This window comes from Mycteria americana, chromosome 6 (genome assembly GCF_035582795.1).
Source record: "Mycteria americana isolate JAX WOST 10 ecotype Jacksonville Zoo and Gardens chromosome 6, USCA_MyAme_1.0, whole genome shotgun sequence".
Classification (NCBI taxonomy): Eukaryota; Metazoa; Chordata; class Aves; order Ciconiiformes; family Ciconiidae; genus Mycteria; species Mycteria americana.
The window spans coordinates 36,649,516-36,663,164 of NC_134370.1; the positions used below are offsets into that span (position 1 = coordinate 36,649,516).

The following is a 13,649-nucleotide window of genomic DNA, read 5'->3' on the forward strand; positions in this document are numbered from 1 at the left end:
CTTAATTGCCAAGCAAAGACGTCTTGAGTAACAAGTGGAGCCTGGGAAAACTTAGTGACGTGGCAGGGAAGACAAGTTAGATTATTTAAAAAAAAAAAAATCAGTCCAAGTGGATTTTGGATTCAAACAGATTTAGAAAAATTTTCTTTCACTAACTATCTTACAGAAGCCTAGTGGTGATCACAGAGTAAGAGCACTTATCTTCATTACATACTTAGGGGTACAATGCAGCCATTTAGGAAGTCACTTACAGGCACAGTCCTGCATTTAGGAATAACGTTACTGTCATAACAAAAAGTAATTTAAATCACTACAGTTACCTTGCAAAAATCTCATCATTCCTAAGATTCAAGATATGTATGTGTATTTCACACACTCAGAATAATTACGTATTTCATATTTGTTCTTTTGTGCAGTGATTAGAAAAGTTTTTTATTGTTAATATCTGATTTATCTGAACTTCCAAATGTAAGTCAGCAGATTTATTAGGGCCCACAGAATACAGTAGGAAGCAGAACACAGATTAATGTTAATGTTTCAAAAGGCCTTTTAAAGAGCTATTATTACTGCTATGTTGCAGTCAATGTTTTTTTTAATTACATTATTACATCCATGTTGTTATAACATTTTTTGTGTTCCATCAAACATTTTCAAACTTACATTTCCAAGGCTGGGCCTTAGACAAGGGGAGATCTTTAGATCTTTCAATCTAGATACAAGTTGAGGGCCCAGACTCTCAGCTAGAATCAAGCAGTCCAGCTGATTTGATCACAGTGTAATGATGCTGATAAAGGATCTGACCCAATAGCATAATGTTTAAAAAGCTGTATGTCATAAAATACATGCAGTTCAGTACTGGCCACATTCATCCCTGGTGAAGGAACGCCTAAGCCTAGTGAATGCAGTACGACTTTGGGCGGGTTGGCACATTGCATCCTCCTTTCCAACTACAGCACAGTCCCATAATGTATCACTCAAAGTGCTCTGCTGAAAACATGCCAGTATAAAGATATGATAGTTTGTCACTGCAAGAGAATGGAAATTTTTTTCAGCTCTGTGCTGCTAATTAATCCAGCATTTTCAAATGATTTAAGCAAGTGTTATCCTACAGATTTAGAGAAAAGCAAAACATTAACATATATAATTATTAAGTAAGTGGGGAAAAGATGAAAAATAATCAGAAATTCAAGATAGGAACACAAAAAGTGGCAGAATATTAGACTATTTCTCTGCCTCTAAATTCACTCATGACTTGAACAGGATGGATTCTCTTCTTTGCAGAACCTTTTCTGACAGCCGCATAGATTTCCTCTGGCTTCTCCCTTTTAATTAGGGGCTTCTTCTCTGGAGCCTTCATTCTCCACATCACAACAGGATGTCGTGGGCCAGTAGGACTCTGAATCTTGATAATCTTTGTGGATGCAATATAGGACATCTTCACTGTCTGCACCACAGCATTCATTAAATTTTTGGCAGCCTGAATTAGTGAAGTGACGCTATCCAACTGTAATAAGAAACAGAAACATTAGCCTAGGAAGCCGGTCTGCTTTTAATCACAATATGCTGAGGAATAAACAATGGTTAAAAAGTAAGACTAACATACCAAACCCTAACTTCTTTGTTTTCCCTTGGTGTGTTTGATCATTATATTCATGTTCCACTGCTCAGACTTGAAGTGATACACAGAAATTTGTGCCGGTGGAATATAAATGCTTATGTAGATAATGTTTGTTGTTTTCTTTTTTTAAATGTGAATTCATGATGCTTGTCTGCAGGGTCTCATTGCAATTATTACTGACAGGTAATGAAACCACCTCAAAGAAAAGCTATGAAAATGTGACCCGTTACTTCCTTTGTATCTGCAGTAGGCAAAGTCTCCAGCTGCTCTTGTCACATTCCAGGCTCCCACACATGCTCCTGAGCAATGCTGGGATACTGTGAAGTGGCTGGCTTTGTCAGAGCTGCTGAACCTAGTCTCAGCAGCCAAGATTTTTAAGGGTAATTAAGAGCGGGATAGCACACAGAAATTGCAGTGACTGTGTGGCCACTCAAACTGTTTAAGGAGTGCCAACCTAAGAGGCAGAATGCATAACAAACTAATCCCTATCACCTACTGCCATCTTCAACAGCACACTACATAGGCATACAAGTGTTAAAGCAAAGGCATTTTCCATCAATACCCATGAAAGAGGAAATAGTGCATTTAATTCGAACTGAAAATCTGCTAACTGGAACAAAAATGACAGCTTTAAGAAGTGAGTTGGCTCTCCCATACTGCTCTGTAGTGTAATACAAGCAAACTCAGGGATTGCACTGCTCCTTCATACATTTGAGGCCTGCAGGCTGCACAGTGCCTACGGGCTGAAAGCAGAGAGTGCTGGGGACACTTCGCTGTCTTGGTCACCTTCTCAGCCCCAATAACTTTGGCAGCCTAGCTAGAGGCTGACTTACCAATGTTGCACAGTTGCACTGTGCAAACGGCAAATACGATTTACTCATGTGTGTTGAGTAAAGGCATTTTATTCTGTGTTAACCCCCGCCAGTGAACCTTGATCTCAAACTCTAGGCACAAATCTGATGCAACATGCTCCAGAAAGAGATTTCAAGCAGGCTGTATGCAGAACAGAGTTACTACTCTGACGGGGAGAGCCTATCTTGGGGGCTGTGGCTTGACAAAACCAAGAACAAACACAAGTATTTGACAAAAGGCCAACACTGGCAGAAGTACTGATGCCTGTTATTTGGCATCAGTATTACTTCAACCCTTCAAAATGAGAAAAAGCCTTTTTCTCGTTTTTTGTGTTCTCAAAACACAGACTGATAAGGCTCAGGCTCATCCTTTCAGAAGTAATAGGGACAACAAAACATACAGAAGGGGAGGAACTGGGTGTGTGGCGGGATTGTGTGTGTATGGGGGTGTTCTTCCATGTCTTGCGGTCTTAAAATCCAAGAGCAGAGAATTGCTCTGTGTATGTTTGCTGCAGCTGTGTCTAATGTTAGGTATTGTATGCCACCCTGGGCACTTCAGAAGGTATAGCCACGCATCCAGCGCACTGAAACGGGAAAATATTATACCATTTTAGCTGAAATGTTTCCAATTTTATTTTTGGTCATATGGAAAACTTTTTTTTTTGACAGGGTAGGCTAACAGCTGAATGATGCCATATTTCATTTTGAGCACAGTGCTTTTTGTACCATTAAATTTCTTTTGAATTTATTTGCTTCAGGTAAAGGCCGTCTTCCCCCTTCAACTTAAGGTACCTTTGCTGTTGTCACAGTTCACTGAAGAACTGCTAGGGACAAATATAGGGCGTAAATCATCTCAGTGACCTAAATGAGTAGCTTTTTATCTTCAAAGAAGACACCACGCTCCTATTTAATTACAAGGCTGACAATTTAGATTTGGAACGGAATTTCCAGTCTGAATACCTTTAAGAAAGCCCTGTTTTACAGATTTATTATTTATTTTAATATTATTTAGTATCTAATACTTAGAGTTATTATTTATTTAGAAATATTTGTTATTACAAATATTATTTAAATAAATACATTCTACCTGAGCCACCTGCCATTTTATGACATCCTCCCCAAAACAGGTAAGAGGAGTGTTAAAAGTCAAATTTACACCAGTGTGCCAGGATGGGAACAGTATTGGTTTTAGAACTGTATATAAACTTCAAATGCGAGTTGGTCTACTTTCTAGAGAATATGTGTGTACGCCCACACACACACATAATCTAAGAGTGTGCACACACACACACACACTCTTACGTACTCAAAGCACATTGTTCAGGAATATTTGTCACTTGCATATATGCTAACACTGAGGAAGCCCACTATGGTTTGGATGTAAAAACAGTAGGATTACTCTATATAACTGGAGAGCCTACATTTCCACTTCTAAACATCCTCTTTGTTGAAACATTTGCCTTCTGTAAAAGAAAGGAATTCAGTTCTCTAAAAAGACCATTGGTTTTAGTGGGAGAATGACCTTCATCTTTGTCATCCAGCATAACCACAGTCTTTTGCAATATGCAGCTTTGCAAACGGAGTTGTTAGGAAAGGGTCAAGGTCTTCTCCCCTTTGCCATGTCAAATGAATCGATCAGGTGAGAGGAGTGTGTTATTGTCTGTATTTATGTTGATTGTGTAACACTTTATACATATACACACAAAGGCAAATAAGGCAAGAATAAAAATGCAGCCCAGGCGCTGGATTTAGTTGCATTTTTTGAAACACCTGTGAATTGGCAGAAACCCCCTGCAGTTAATATCACATTTACTGCTTCTCTCCGGAAGTGCCAAAAAACCCTTACCAATTCCCCCCTCCCCAAAGTTAAAATACTTAGCGGACTGGTTGAACGCACACATGCGTGTGATAGCAAACCGAAATTATCTCTATATAAAATTCACCAGATGGCCTCTAAGGCGCATTCCTTGCTGCAGCATGTGAGCTTTTTAGAAAGGATTTCCAGTTTGTAATAGTATCGTAGTAGTCACTTTAGCATTAGTACCAAGGCTTGCTGAAGTCTTAGGCCCCAAGAACTTTCACCTAGATCCACCGACTGTGCACTGAACTTTTACTTGGCTACATGAAGGAAGGCCCCCAAAACTGGTGCAAACCAGGAAGATAAGGAGGCTTCAACCTTAGCAGAAGCTGCAATCTTAGAGATAAGAGAAGAATCGGCCCGCCTAGAGACAATGAAAGGGCCCCGTGAAGAACGGGAAGACCCCAGACCCTGACACTACTATTGGTCCGAACTGTCTCCTGAGGGGAGGGGAATTTAGATTGTAAGGGTATAATTGCCCAGGGATTTCTTCGTTCTGGGTCCCTCTCCGGAGGCACCCAGCTCGAGCTGTTTCCAGCGCTGTGCCAATCAATAAATCCGTCTGGCATACGTCGCATTGGAGACTCTGCTTTGGGAAACCTCGGGTCGAGCCTAAGGGGAGAGAAAGCGCCCGAGAGAGAGTGTGTGTGTGAGCGAGGAGTCGAAAAGGGGCACCCGCCAGCTCAGTGGAGCTGCCGCTGCGAAGGGACTCGGGTCCGAGCAGTTCACGTCTGGGGCGGTGTGTGTGCGACTCCCCGAATGGTGCGTGAATGCTCGGGCAGCGGCTTCTCCTTTAACAATAGTCATGTAATCTTTGCATGGCAGTATTTTAACGTAAGATGGTAGGTATATTTGGGGCCTGTGGTTTATAAACAACTTTAGAGAAGCAGGCTGCCTAGCCACTCTGCTAGGTTTAGCAGTACAACATAGTTTTTGTGATACGATTTGAAGTGAAGTTCAAAACATGTGGTGACCTCCAAGCCTAAAGCTTATTTCAAATGCTGCTTTTAATTGAAACATTTTATAAACTTCCAGCCTGTCAGTAAGGTGTTCTGCTCAGAGGCCTTGTCGTTACACTCCTGATAGATCTTCAGTCCCCAGCATATCCCTTTTTCTAGGGAGGCTGGCTCGTGTTTGTAGCATTAGCTCACTGGCAGATGAACTGACATCGTGTCTAAATTTCGAACTGCTGAATACTCACTGTCACAATACAGATTATGTGGTTAGAAGGAACGAGAAGGAGAGAGAGAGACAAAGTTTCCTATGAACTTTTTTCTTTCATGCTAACCAGAGGATTAATAATAGAGCGACATGTGCGCACACGCACACACACACAGTTTTAATTACCTGTTGTTTTCTAGAACAGCTGACAAGGCCATGAGCCTGACAGCTTCTTAAGAGCTTTGAACAATCTTTTTTTTTCCTCCAGTGGTCAATATTGGTGGCATCATACACACTCACTTTTCTAGCGTTAGCTCTGCAGTAACACCACTATGAAGCTGCTGTGCACCAAAGGGGGCAAAAAAAAAAAGTTTTTTCTATGGCAGAAGGTGTATGGGCTTAAGGGGCAGGTTTTTTCCTGAAGTTTCTCAGTAACTTCAGTGTCTGTAATCCTTCCACTTTTTTAAAGTTGCCTGGAGTTAGAGCCATGCTAGGAGGATGGCAGGCTGGGCAGCAAGCTGGGCTGGGCTGTCAGTGGCAGGTCTAGCGACTGCTGCTCCGGGAGTGGGGAGAAAATAAATCTGTTTGCATGGAAGGAAAAAAGCTTCTAGAAGAAATTGGTAGCATAGAATAGGCAGGATAGAAGGTTGTCCCAAAACTTCATCCAGTTTTTATTGTGACTCTAGTTTATACTGTGAAATGTGGATAATGAAGTGGACCCTTTCAGGCGACCGTTACAACTTACTTGCCTTTCCTCTCCTGTGGAAACTGAACAGTTAGTTGACACCTCACTCTGGCATCCGTAGCTCCTTTCACAAAAGGGCTGTGGAACAGTCCACAGCTCCTTCACCACACCACTGGGATCAAGAAAACTGTATTTTTATTTCTTAAACTATAATCATGTATATCTACTATAAATGTATATCTACTACTAATATCTACTATAAATAAACTCCATGGGTCTCCAATTTTGATGAGGCTGTAATTACAAACCAGTACGTGGCATGTTAGCGTCATAGTTTGACAGAAGCTCTGGGGAGTGGACACCTATCAGCTCCAGCATTTTAAATGCTAAAAATCCAAAGACTGATTTATAAACCCAATTTTACAGCTGTACCAAACTGGAGTGGCTGAATTCCACTGCCCCCTTGCCATGCCAGAGAAACTGAACCTCTGCCATATTATTTAAGCTATATACAAGATGCCCTAAGATACAAACAGGCTTGCAAAAACAGATACCTAAACCAAAAATATAACAAAGACCTGCTGTGTGCCTCCCTGCTGAAAAGCAGACAACCTATCTACCACTAAGGCTGTTTAAATCAGGGGTTTTGCTGCAGTTACCGGGGTGGGGGGGGGTGGGGGGGGTAGGTGGTGTATGTCAGGACAGGCAGCATTTGCCATTAATTTTACTTTGCTCTTGGCATCTCTGTATAGGCAGTGAAGTATAGGGAGACTTACTTAATGCTGCCCTTTAGGCTATCCACGTTATTTGCAGTGTCTTAGTGTCCATGTTCCCCCTCAGTTTTCTGTAGGCATCTCACACTAGTCTTACTTCTATACAGAAAAAGGGGGGGGGGGGGGGGGGGGGGGGGGGGGGGGGCGGGGGTGGAAGGTACTTCTTAACCGCATTCAAAATTTTGGAGAAGCTTTTAGAAGATGTTCTTGGACAGGTACTACAGATGGTAAGAATCAGGCCATGCATTTTATCTTTTTTTTTTTGTTTCTGGAGAGCAGCTTTTTTTATACTTCAATGCCAGTAACATTATAGAGTTTGGTGTAAATCTATTGTTCTTCTATAAATGTAACGTACTCAAGGACTGTCTTCACTTGGATGCTTTTACCTCAGATATTCAGCAGGCTCTTCAAGGTCTCCTATCTAGGAAAACTGATGAAATGAAATTTAGCATAAATGAAAGATTGATAAAATATTTATTGAGCATTTAAGGTCATTTTGTTTAGAGAGATGTAGCTGCAAACTCTTCAATGTGTAGCAAGTGGTACGTAAAGATTCACTAGCAAAACAAACAAACAAACGAACCCCAAAACTAAAAGCTGTTTTATTTTTGTGTGACTCCCACTTTTGCTCTTTTGGCACTTTCTGTGGAGACACAACATTCCAGCCTCCACATTTCACAGGTCTGACTGTGTCAGTCAAGACAGTAATTCAGCAAAGGATTTAGGAAAAGCATCCCTTACCCTATCTGTCCTCATTTAAATGTCATCTGTCCTGTGAGCATTAATATTTTGTTTCCATTGCAAAAGGAATACAGAATGGTTCTATAACCTCTGTAACTTCATATTGTGGTGAAACACAGAAGACACAGACCTGAAGATAGTAATTTTTTAAAAAAAAGAGATGATCACCTAAATCCTGCCACCAACAAAAATCACACTGGCAGCACTCATGCTGAAATCGACTCTCTCTCGTCTCCAGCACTTGCATTCCTTTTCTGTAATGAGTCCTGTGTGCAAGTAAGCAAACTCTCCATTGAATAACACAGCGGAGGAAAAGGGAGTTCAGAAAAAAACTGAATTTTGAAAATTTCTTTTCCATATGTTTACATGCATTATATTTTTCATATTTTTGTAAAATAATTGCATGTCTTGGCAGTAGTAGCAATCCCTTACTATAACAAGTTTAACAATATAATAACTGATATGGTCAGTTATTTTTATTTAATATTCAGAATGATTAAGAGAATCATGACTTAGAATTTGAAGAAGCTCCTTCTCTGTCAAAGTATTTTCTGTTCAGTGTACTAAGAAATCCTTGCCTTGTCGTGTGTCAATAGGAGTTGTTTCTGTAGCAGTTGAACAATTATGTCCTGATTTTCAAAGCATGTAAGTAAGTCAGCCTCCCGCTCACATTCTTTGCGCAGATTTGCAGATGCTGTCTCTTTGACGTAAAGAAACGGCAGAAAATTGCCTTCTGGAATAAAGCTATAAGAGACTATGCAAAACAATACTCACAAAACATTTCCTGGTATGTAACGTGCAAGTCTGCTAGAACCCCAGTTGTGATACTCTGGATTGGTCTGCTGTGAGCATTAAATTCTTGCAGGGAACTGAAAGGACAGATTTATCAATTGGCTGTTTACAATCTCCCAAGTCCTCTTTACAGTTCAACTAGACCTTCATTTTTCATACAGGTGAAAACTAAGAGTTGACTATCAAATACACAGTTCTTTAATCAATGTTTGAAGTCTGAACTTAATTTTTTTTCAGAAACAAGGTCAGCTACTAAAAATTTATCTTAATTGAACCACTAGGTTTAAATACATTCCTAGAAGCAAATTTTCTTTGTTACACTATACTGAGAGACTAAGACTGAATTTTTATTTCTTTGACAACTACTTCTGAAAATAACATGAATTCTACATTTCTATGAAGAGTAGTGAGCTTCTGAGTAGTGCTGCATTTAATGTAAGGAGTACTTACTACATTGTGCTTTTCATTTTCTTCCCACTTTTTTGCTTGTGTAACAATTTGCTGTTGTGAATTACTTTATGGCTCTTTCACTAAGGTTGCTATATAAAAAAAAGTGATTTAATCCCTTAAGATTAAAAGTAGCAAAACAATCCAAACAGGTAAATTATTAAGGATGAAATCCTGACTGTTGAAGACATCAGGGTTTTCCTTGGCCTGGGCCAGGATTTTAACACTAGTTACCTGCCTTGTTTTCTGAGCTGAGGATGTTTACATTTTGACAGTTTTTTCTCCACCCAGAAGAGTGATTATTTCATTTTAATGAAAATGGAAAGCTAGTATAACAGTGACACCAGAAGATGGGTGTTCAAGAAAGCACAGGAAAAAGTTCAGGAGTTGGGAGCACTTAACTAACTGCCATGTTTCTTCATATAACTGCTAGATGATACCTAAAACCTATCATGGGTTCAATCCCAGTACAGGTTATATATAAAATAAACCAAAGGAGGACTTGCCATTGCGATTCTTTTTTCCCATTACTGGAAACTGTTCCCTCTGCCTTTTGCCCACCTCTGCTTTGCCATGCTCTCCCTTTGGGATATCTGAGAATTTCATCCTGATTTGTGGAACTGGCCTTGGGAAATCTGCCTCACCGTTTGGGTGGATAATCTGCGGGTGTTTATTTTCAATAAGCTGTGTTTTCCCAAAAATGTGGCTATTCCCGTGGTTATCTATGTCTGTCTGTCTATCTAGCAATTACATTATACACCTCAAGGGCATTTGGGGTTTGTTCTGCGTTTTACCCATTTTTCAGGTGGGGATATTGCATCTAATGAACTAAATAACTAACCATTACCAGAATCAGCTTCAGGCTATGTAAGATTCAAAGAACTGGAATTGAGTCCTATAATTAGACTAGGCCTTGTGTCCAAGTTAAATGATAAACAACTTACATAAGTACTGTAAAACTGTTTCCCTGAAACATCATAATGGAACATATGCTTAGACAGGTGGTTAACTCAGTCCCTCCCAAGTGCTGCTGCTTTCACTTGCAGAAGGTTTTAAAAAAAGGAAACTATTTTTTAAAAAGCACGTCCTTGAGAAAAAGAGAATAACGGTTTAATATAAATCCTTTCCTTGCTGTTTCCATCAGTTGCTTTAGTTTGAGAAGAAACAGAGTGCTTGTTGCAATAATCTGTTACATGCACCGAGGCTAAGGACTATAAAATACATCCTGATTTTGCTAATTAGCATAGCAATTATTATTAGGAAAAGTTAACTGTCTTGTAGTGCACATTACCAGTAATACTTCTTGCTGCTTTAAATTACTTTTTCTTGGTAGATGCAGTTTAGAAAGCCATAGCAACTGAGCTGTCTGTAAGTAATTAACAGGGAAAAAACATATCCCTTGCTTTGCTTCCAAAGGCCAGGAGTTTTCTATACACACACCTACCGTCATACACTAGGCAAAGGCAGTGAAAGATATAGTGTTAGTACGTTAAAAAAAAACAAATAGTGAAACATTTCTGTCAACTCTCAGTAAAAAAAAAAAATAAAAATTTAAAATAATATACTAACTCTTAGGGGTTAACGACAACTTTTAGAAAATTAGCTTTTTTTAATTCTCAGAATCAAGTACCGATATAAAAAGTAATTTTACTCATAGTGTAAGGCCCTACAAGTATCCGTCCACCATTAGTTCAAACAAACTGAACTACAAGTTCCCAATGACATGGAGAAATACCAGCAAGGAGAAATAAAGTGGCTGAACAAGGAGCACTAGCTGTGCCTCTAGCGCATGCAGGCATCAGCTTTGTCAGAACAGCAGCTATGGACTTAAAGCAAGGCAAAAGAGAAATTTTTTCACTGAAGGTTGCACAGCAGTAAAAGGACAGTAGTACTCAAGTCACTGGAACAAACTGTCTACCTATAAAAAAATCAAGTGGGCTGTTACACTAGCCAATATTTCAATATGATTGCCAGCTTGCTGCTTAGCCCTCTGTTCCCATTCTTCAGTCCTACAGGAGCTGCAGCTGGGAAGCCATTCTGCCCACCTCGACTTCTCTTTCAGGAGGAAAAAGCAACCCCAAACAGAAACCCTAAAAGGAACTGAAATGCACTGCTCCCCATCCCCTCCCCTGCCAACGGAGCAGCTCTTAAAGAGTTCAGCAAAATGCCAGCTCTTGCTGGGTGGCTCCTCTCTAGCAGTAACTGAAAACCTACAACTGTAAGAAAGTGTTGAGCAGCCTGCCAGCTGCCACAGTCCTCGCGTGTTGGCTGAGACATGATTTTCCTGGGATATGGTTGTCCAAGGATTGGGACTGTGTCAGCCAAAGGCCTGGTGGCAGCTACAGATACCCTACCTTGTTTTTTCCTACATGCTAGCTTATAGCTTTGACTCCATGTGTTTTTACCTGTGGTATAGCCTTCAAAGCTGAAACATGTTCATAGCAGTATTGTGCAGGCAACTTTTGATTTAGCTAGCATGGGAACTCAGTGGTAACTCGGTAAGTGAAATAGACATTTAAATCCAGCCTTGAAGCATGAAGTTAGAAGTATTAAAGCATCTACATTTGGCACAAAATCACAGAATCACAGAATCGTATAGGTTGGAAAAGACCTTTAAGATCATCGAGTCCATCTGTAAACCTAACACTACCAAGACCACCACTACACCATGTCCCTAAGCACCTCATCCAAACGTCCTTTAAATACCTCCAGGGATGGCAACTCAACCACTTCCCTGGGCAGCCTGTTCCAATGCTTGATAACCCTTTCAGTGAAGAAAAATTTCCTCATATCCAGTCTAAACCTCCCCTGGCGCAACTTGAGGCCATTTCCTCTTGTCCTATCACTTGTTACCTGGGAGAAGAGACCAACCCCCACCTCGCTACAACCTCCTTTCAGGTAGCTGTAGAGAGCGATAAGGTCTCCCCTCAGCCTCCTTTTCTCCAGGCTAAACAGTCCCAGCTCCCTCAGCCGCTCCTCATAAGACTTCTGCTCCAGACCCTTCACCAGCTTCGTTGCCCTTCTCTGGACACGCTCCAGCACCTCAATGTCTCTTTTGTAGTGGGGGGCCCAAAACTGAACACAGTATTCCAGGTGCGGCCTCACCAGTGCCGAGTACAGGGGCACGATCACTTCCCTAGTCCTGCTGGCCACGCTATTTTTGATACAAGCCAGGATGCCATTGGCTTTCTTGGCCGCCTTATGTGGACTTATGTCACTGTTTAAGTAAGTCTGGTTCTTGAGATACCAACAAGAAGAGTCAAAGATAAAGCAAATGAGACATTTGCAGGAAAAACAGTGAAACAGCCTTCAGTACGCAGGTAAGGCTGGCTAACCGGAGAGATCTTTTCTATGCAATTTATCAAATTCTGTGATACTGTAACTCTGAGAACTCTCTCTTCCAGATTTCTGTTTCCTTTCTAAGGCCAAAAAGCTTTGTCTCCCTTGCCAAATACAATATAAAATGAAATATAAGAAGATAATGACTATAAATAGCACATAACAGAATTGCCTGGCAGAAGTCAGAGAGCGCAATGCTCGCATATGTTACTTTTCTGCCCTGTGATACAATTCTCTTCATTTAAAGCCACTGTTGGAAAACAAGCAAGCTGTCAACGTGCAAGCCTATCATTGTGCAGTACTTGTAAATGAATTATCAGATTATCTACAAAAATGAATGCAATTACTGTCAATCTGCATACCCCATTATTTTGTGCCTGAAGAGGCACAAATTAATTCTAATTAATAGAATTGTCCATTTCCTGTTTAATCACACCTAGTGAAGATTTACTGAATCCTCACCATTTTGACTTGCGGAGCTTACAAATTGGCAATACTAGCTGCATTATTTACAAATTTAAGTATTTTGTGGGAGCATGAAAGACTAAATACAGATCAAAGAATTTTTAATGAATGAAAAAAACAAAACTGCAGTGAATGAAGAATTAGAAGCTAATGACTCACATCTGTGAGAGACTGAAAGGGTTAATGTCTCAAACATTGTGGCGATTTGAGGCGCTATTTGCATGGCGACAGCAGGTCTGCGAGCATGGGGTGGGGGAGAGCAAGAGCAGGATGTGGAGAGCACGTCGGAGGATGCACGGTTCCAGGTTCTGCCAAACCTGACCATGTATGGACAGCGGTCATCTGAGGAAGGGGCTTGCAACCGCCCCAGAGACCCCTCACAACCACCCCCCTCCCCCAGTGCCTGCACAGAAGATTGAGAACTTTCTAGAACAAGAACCATGTAAGTCCTGAAGGGGCGTACCTGGAGGTGGGGATTAGCCAATAAAAGGCTTGCCCCCCCCCAGGGAAGCGCGCGCACGCCCACCACTGGAGGATTGCCACGTCTGTCATCGTCATCGCGGGATCCAAGGGTGGTGATACTTTTTCTTTCTCTTTTCCTCCTCTCTTCTTCTTTCCTTTTCTTGCTTCTCTTCTCTTTTTCTCTGCTTTTCCAATATATATATGCAAGTTTGGGATCGGGAAGCCCGGAAAATAGCTCCATTGCCAAATCGCCTTTGTTCGTTCGTTAAACTCGTCAGGTCGTTAACTTTGTCCGTTTGCGGAATTCGCCAGTTAATAAAGTTGCTGGCCAGACCGTTCCTCTGGGTCATTGTCGTGACTCTACCGACCACGCGGCTCTGCCGAGCAGAGATCGGCTTTTGTCGGTACTCAAACAGTCGGGGAATCGAAAAGATTCACTCATCTTGCAACCCACCGA

General features: G+C 41.0%; 1 protein-coding gene across 2 annotated transcripts in view; it reads right to left on the bottom strand.

Annotated features, from left to right (window-relative positions):
- Positions 1 to 1,216: 1,216 nt before the first annotated feature.
- Positions 1,217 to 13,649, bottom strand: part of CTNNA3 (catenin alpha 3) — a 555,174-nt gene continuing 542,741 nt past the window's right edge. For both annotated transcript variants that reach the window (XM_075505306.1, XM_075505308.1), the window contains one exon: positions 1,217 to 1,504. In XM_075505306.1, the coding sequence (XP_075361421.1) occupies positions 1,217 to 1,504 (288 nt within the window). The remainder of the gene's footprint in view (positions 1,505 to 13,649) is intronic.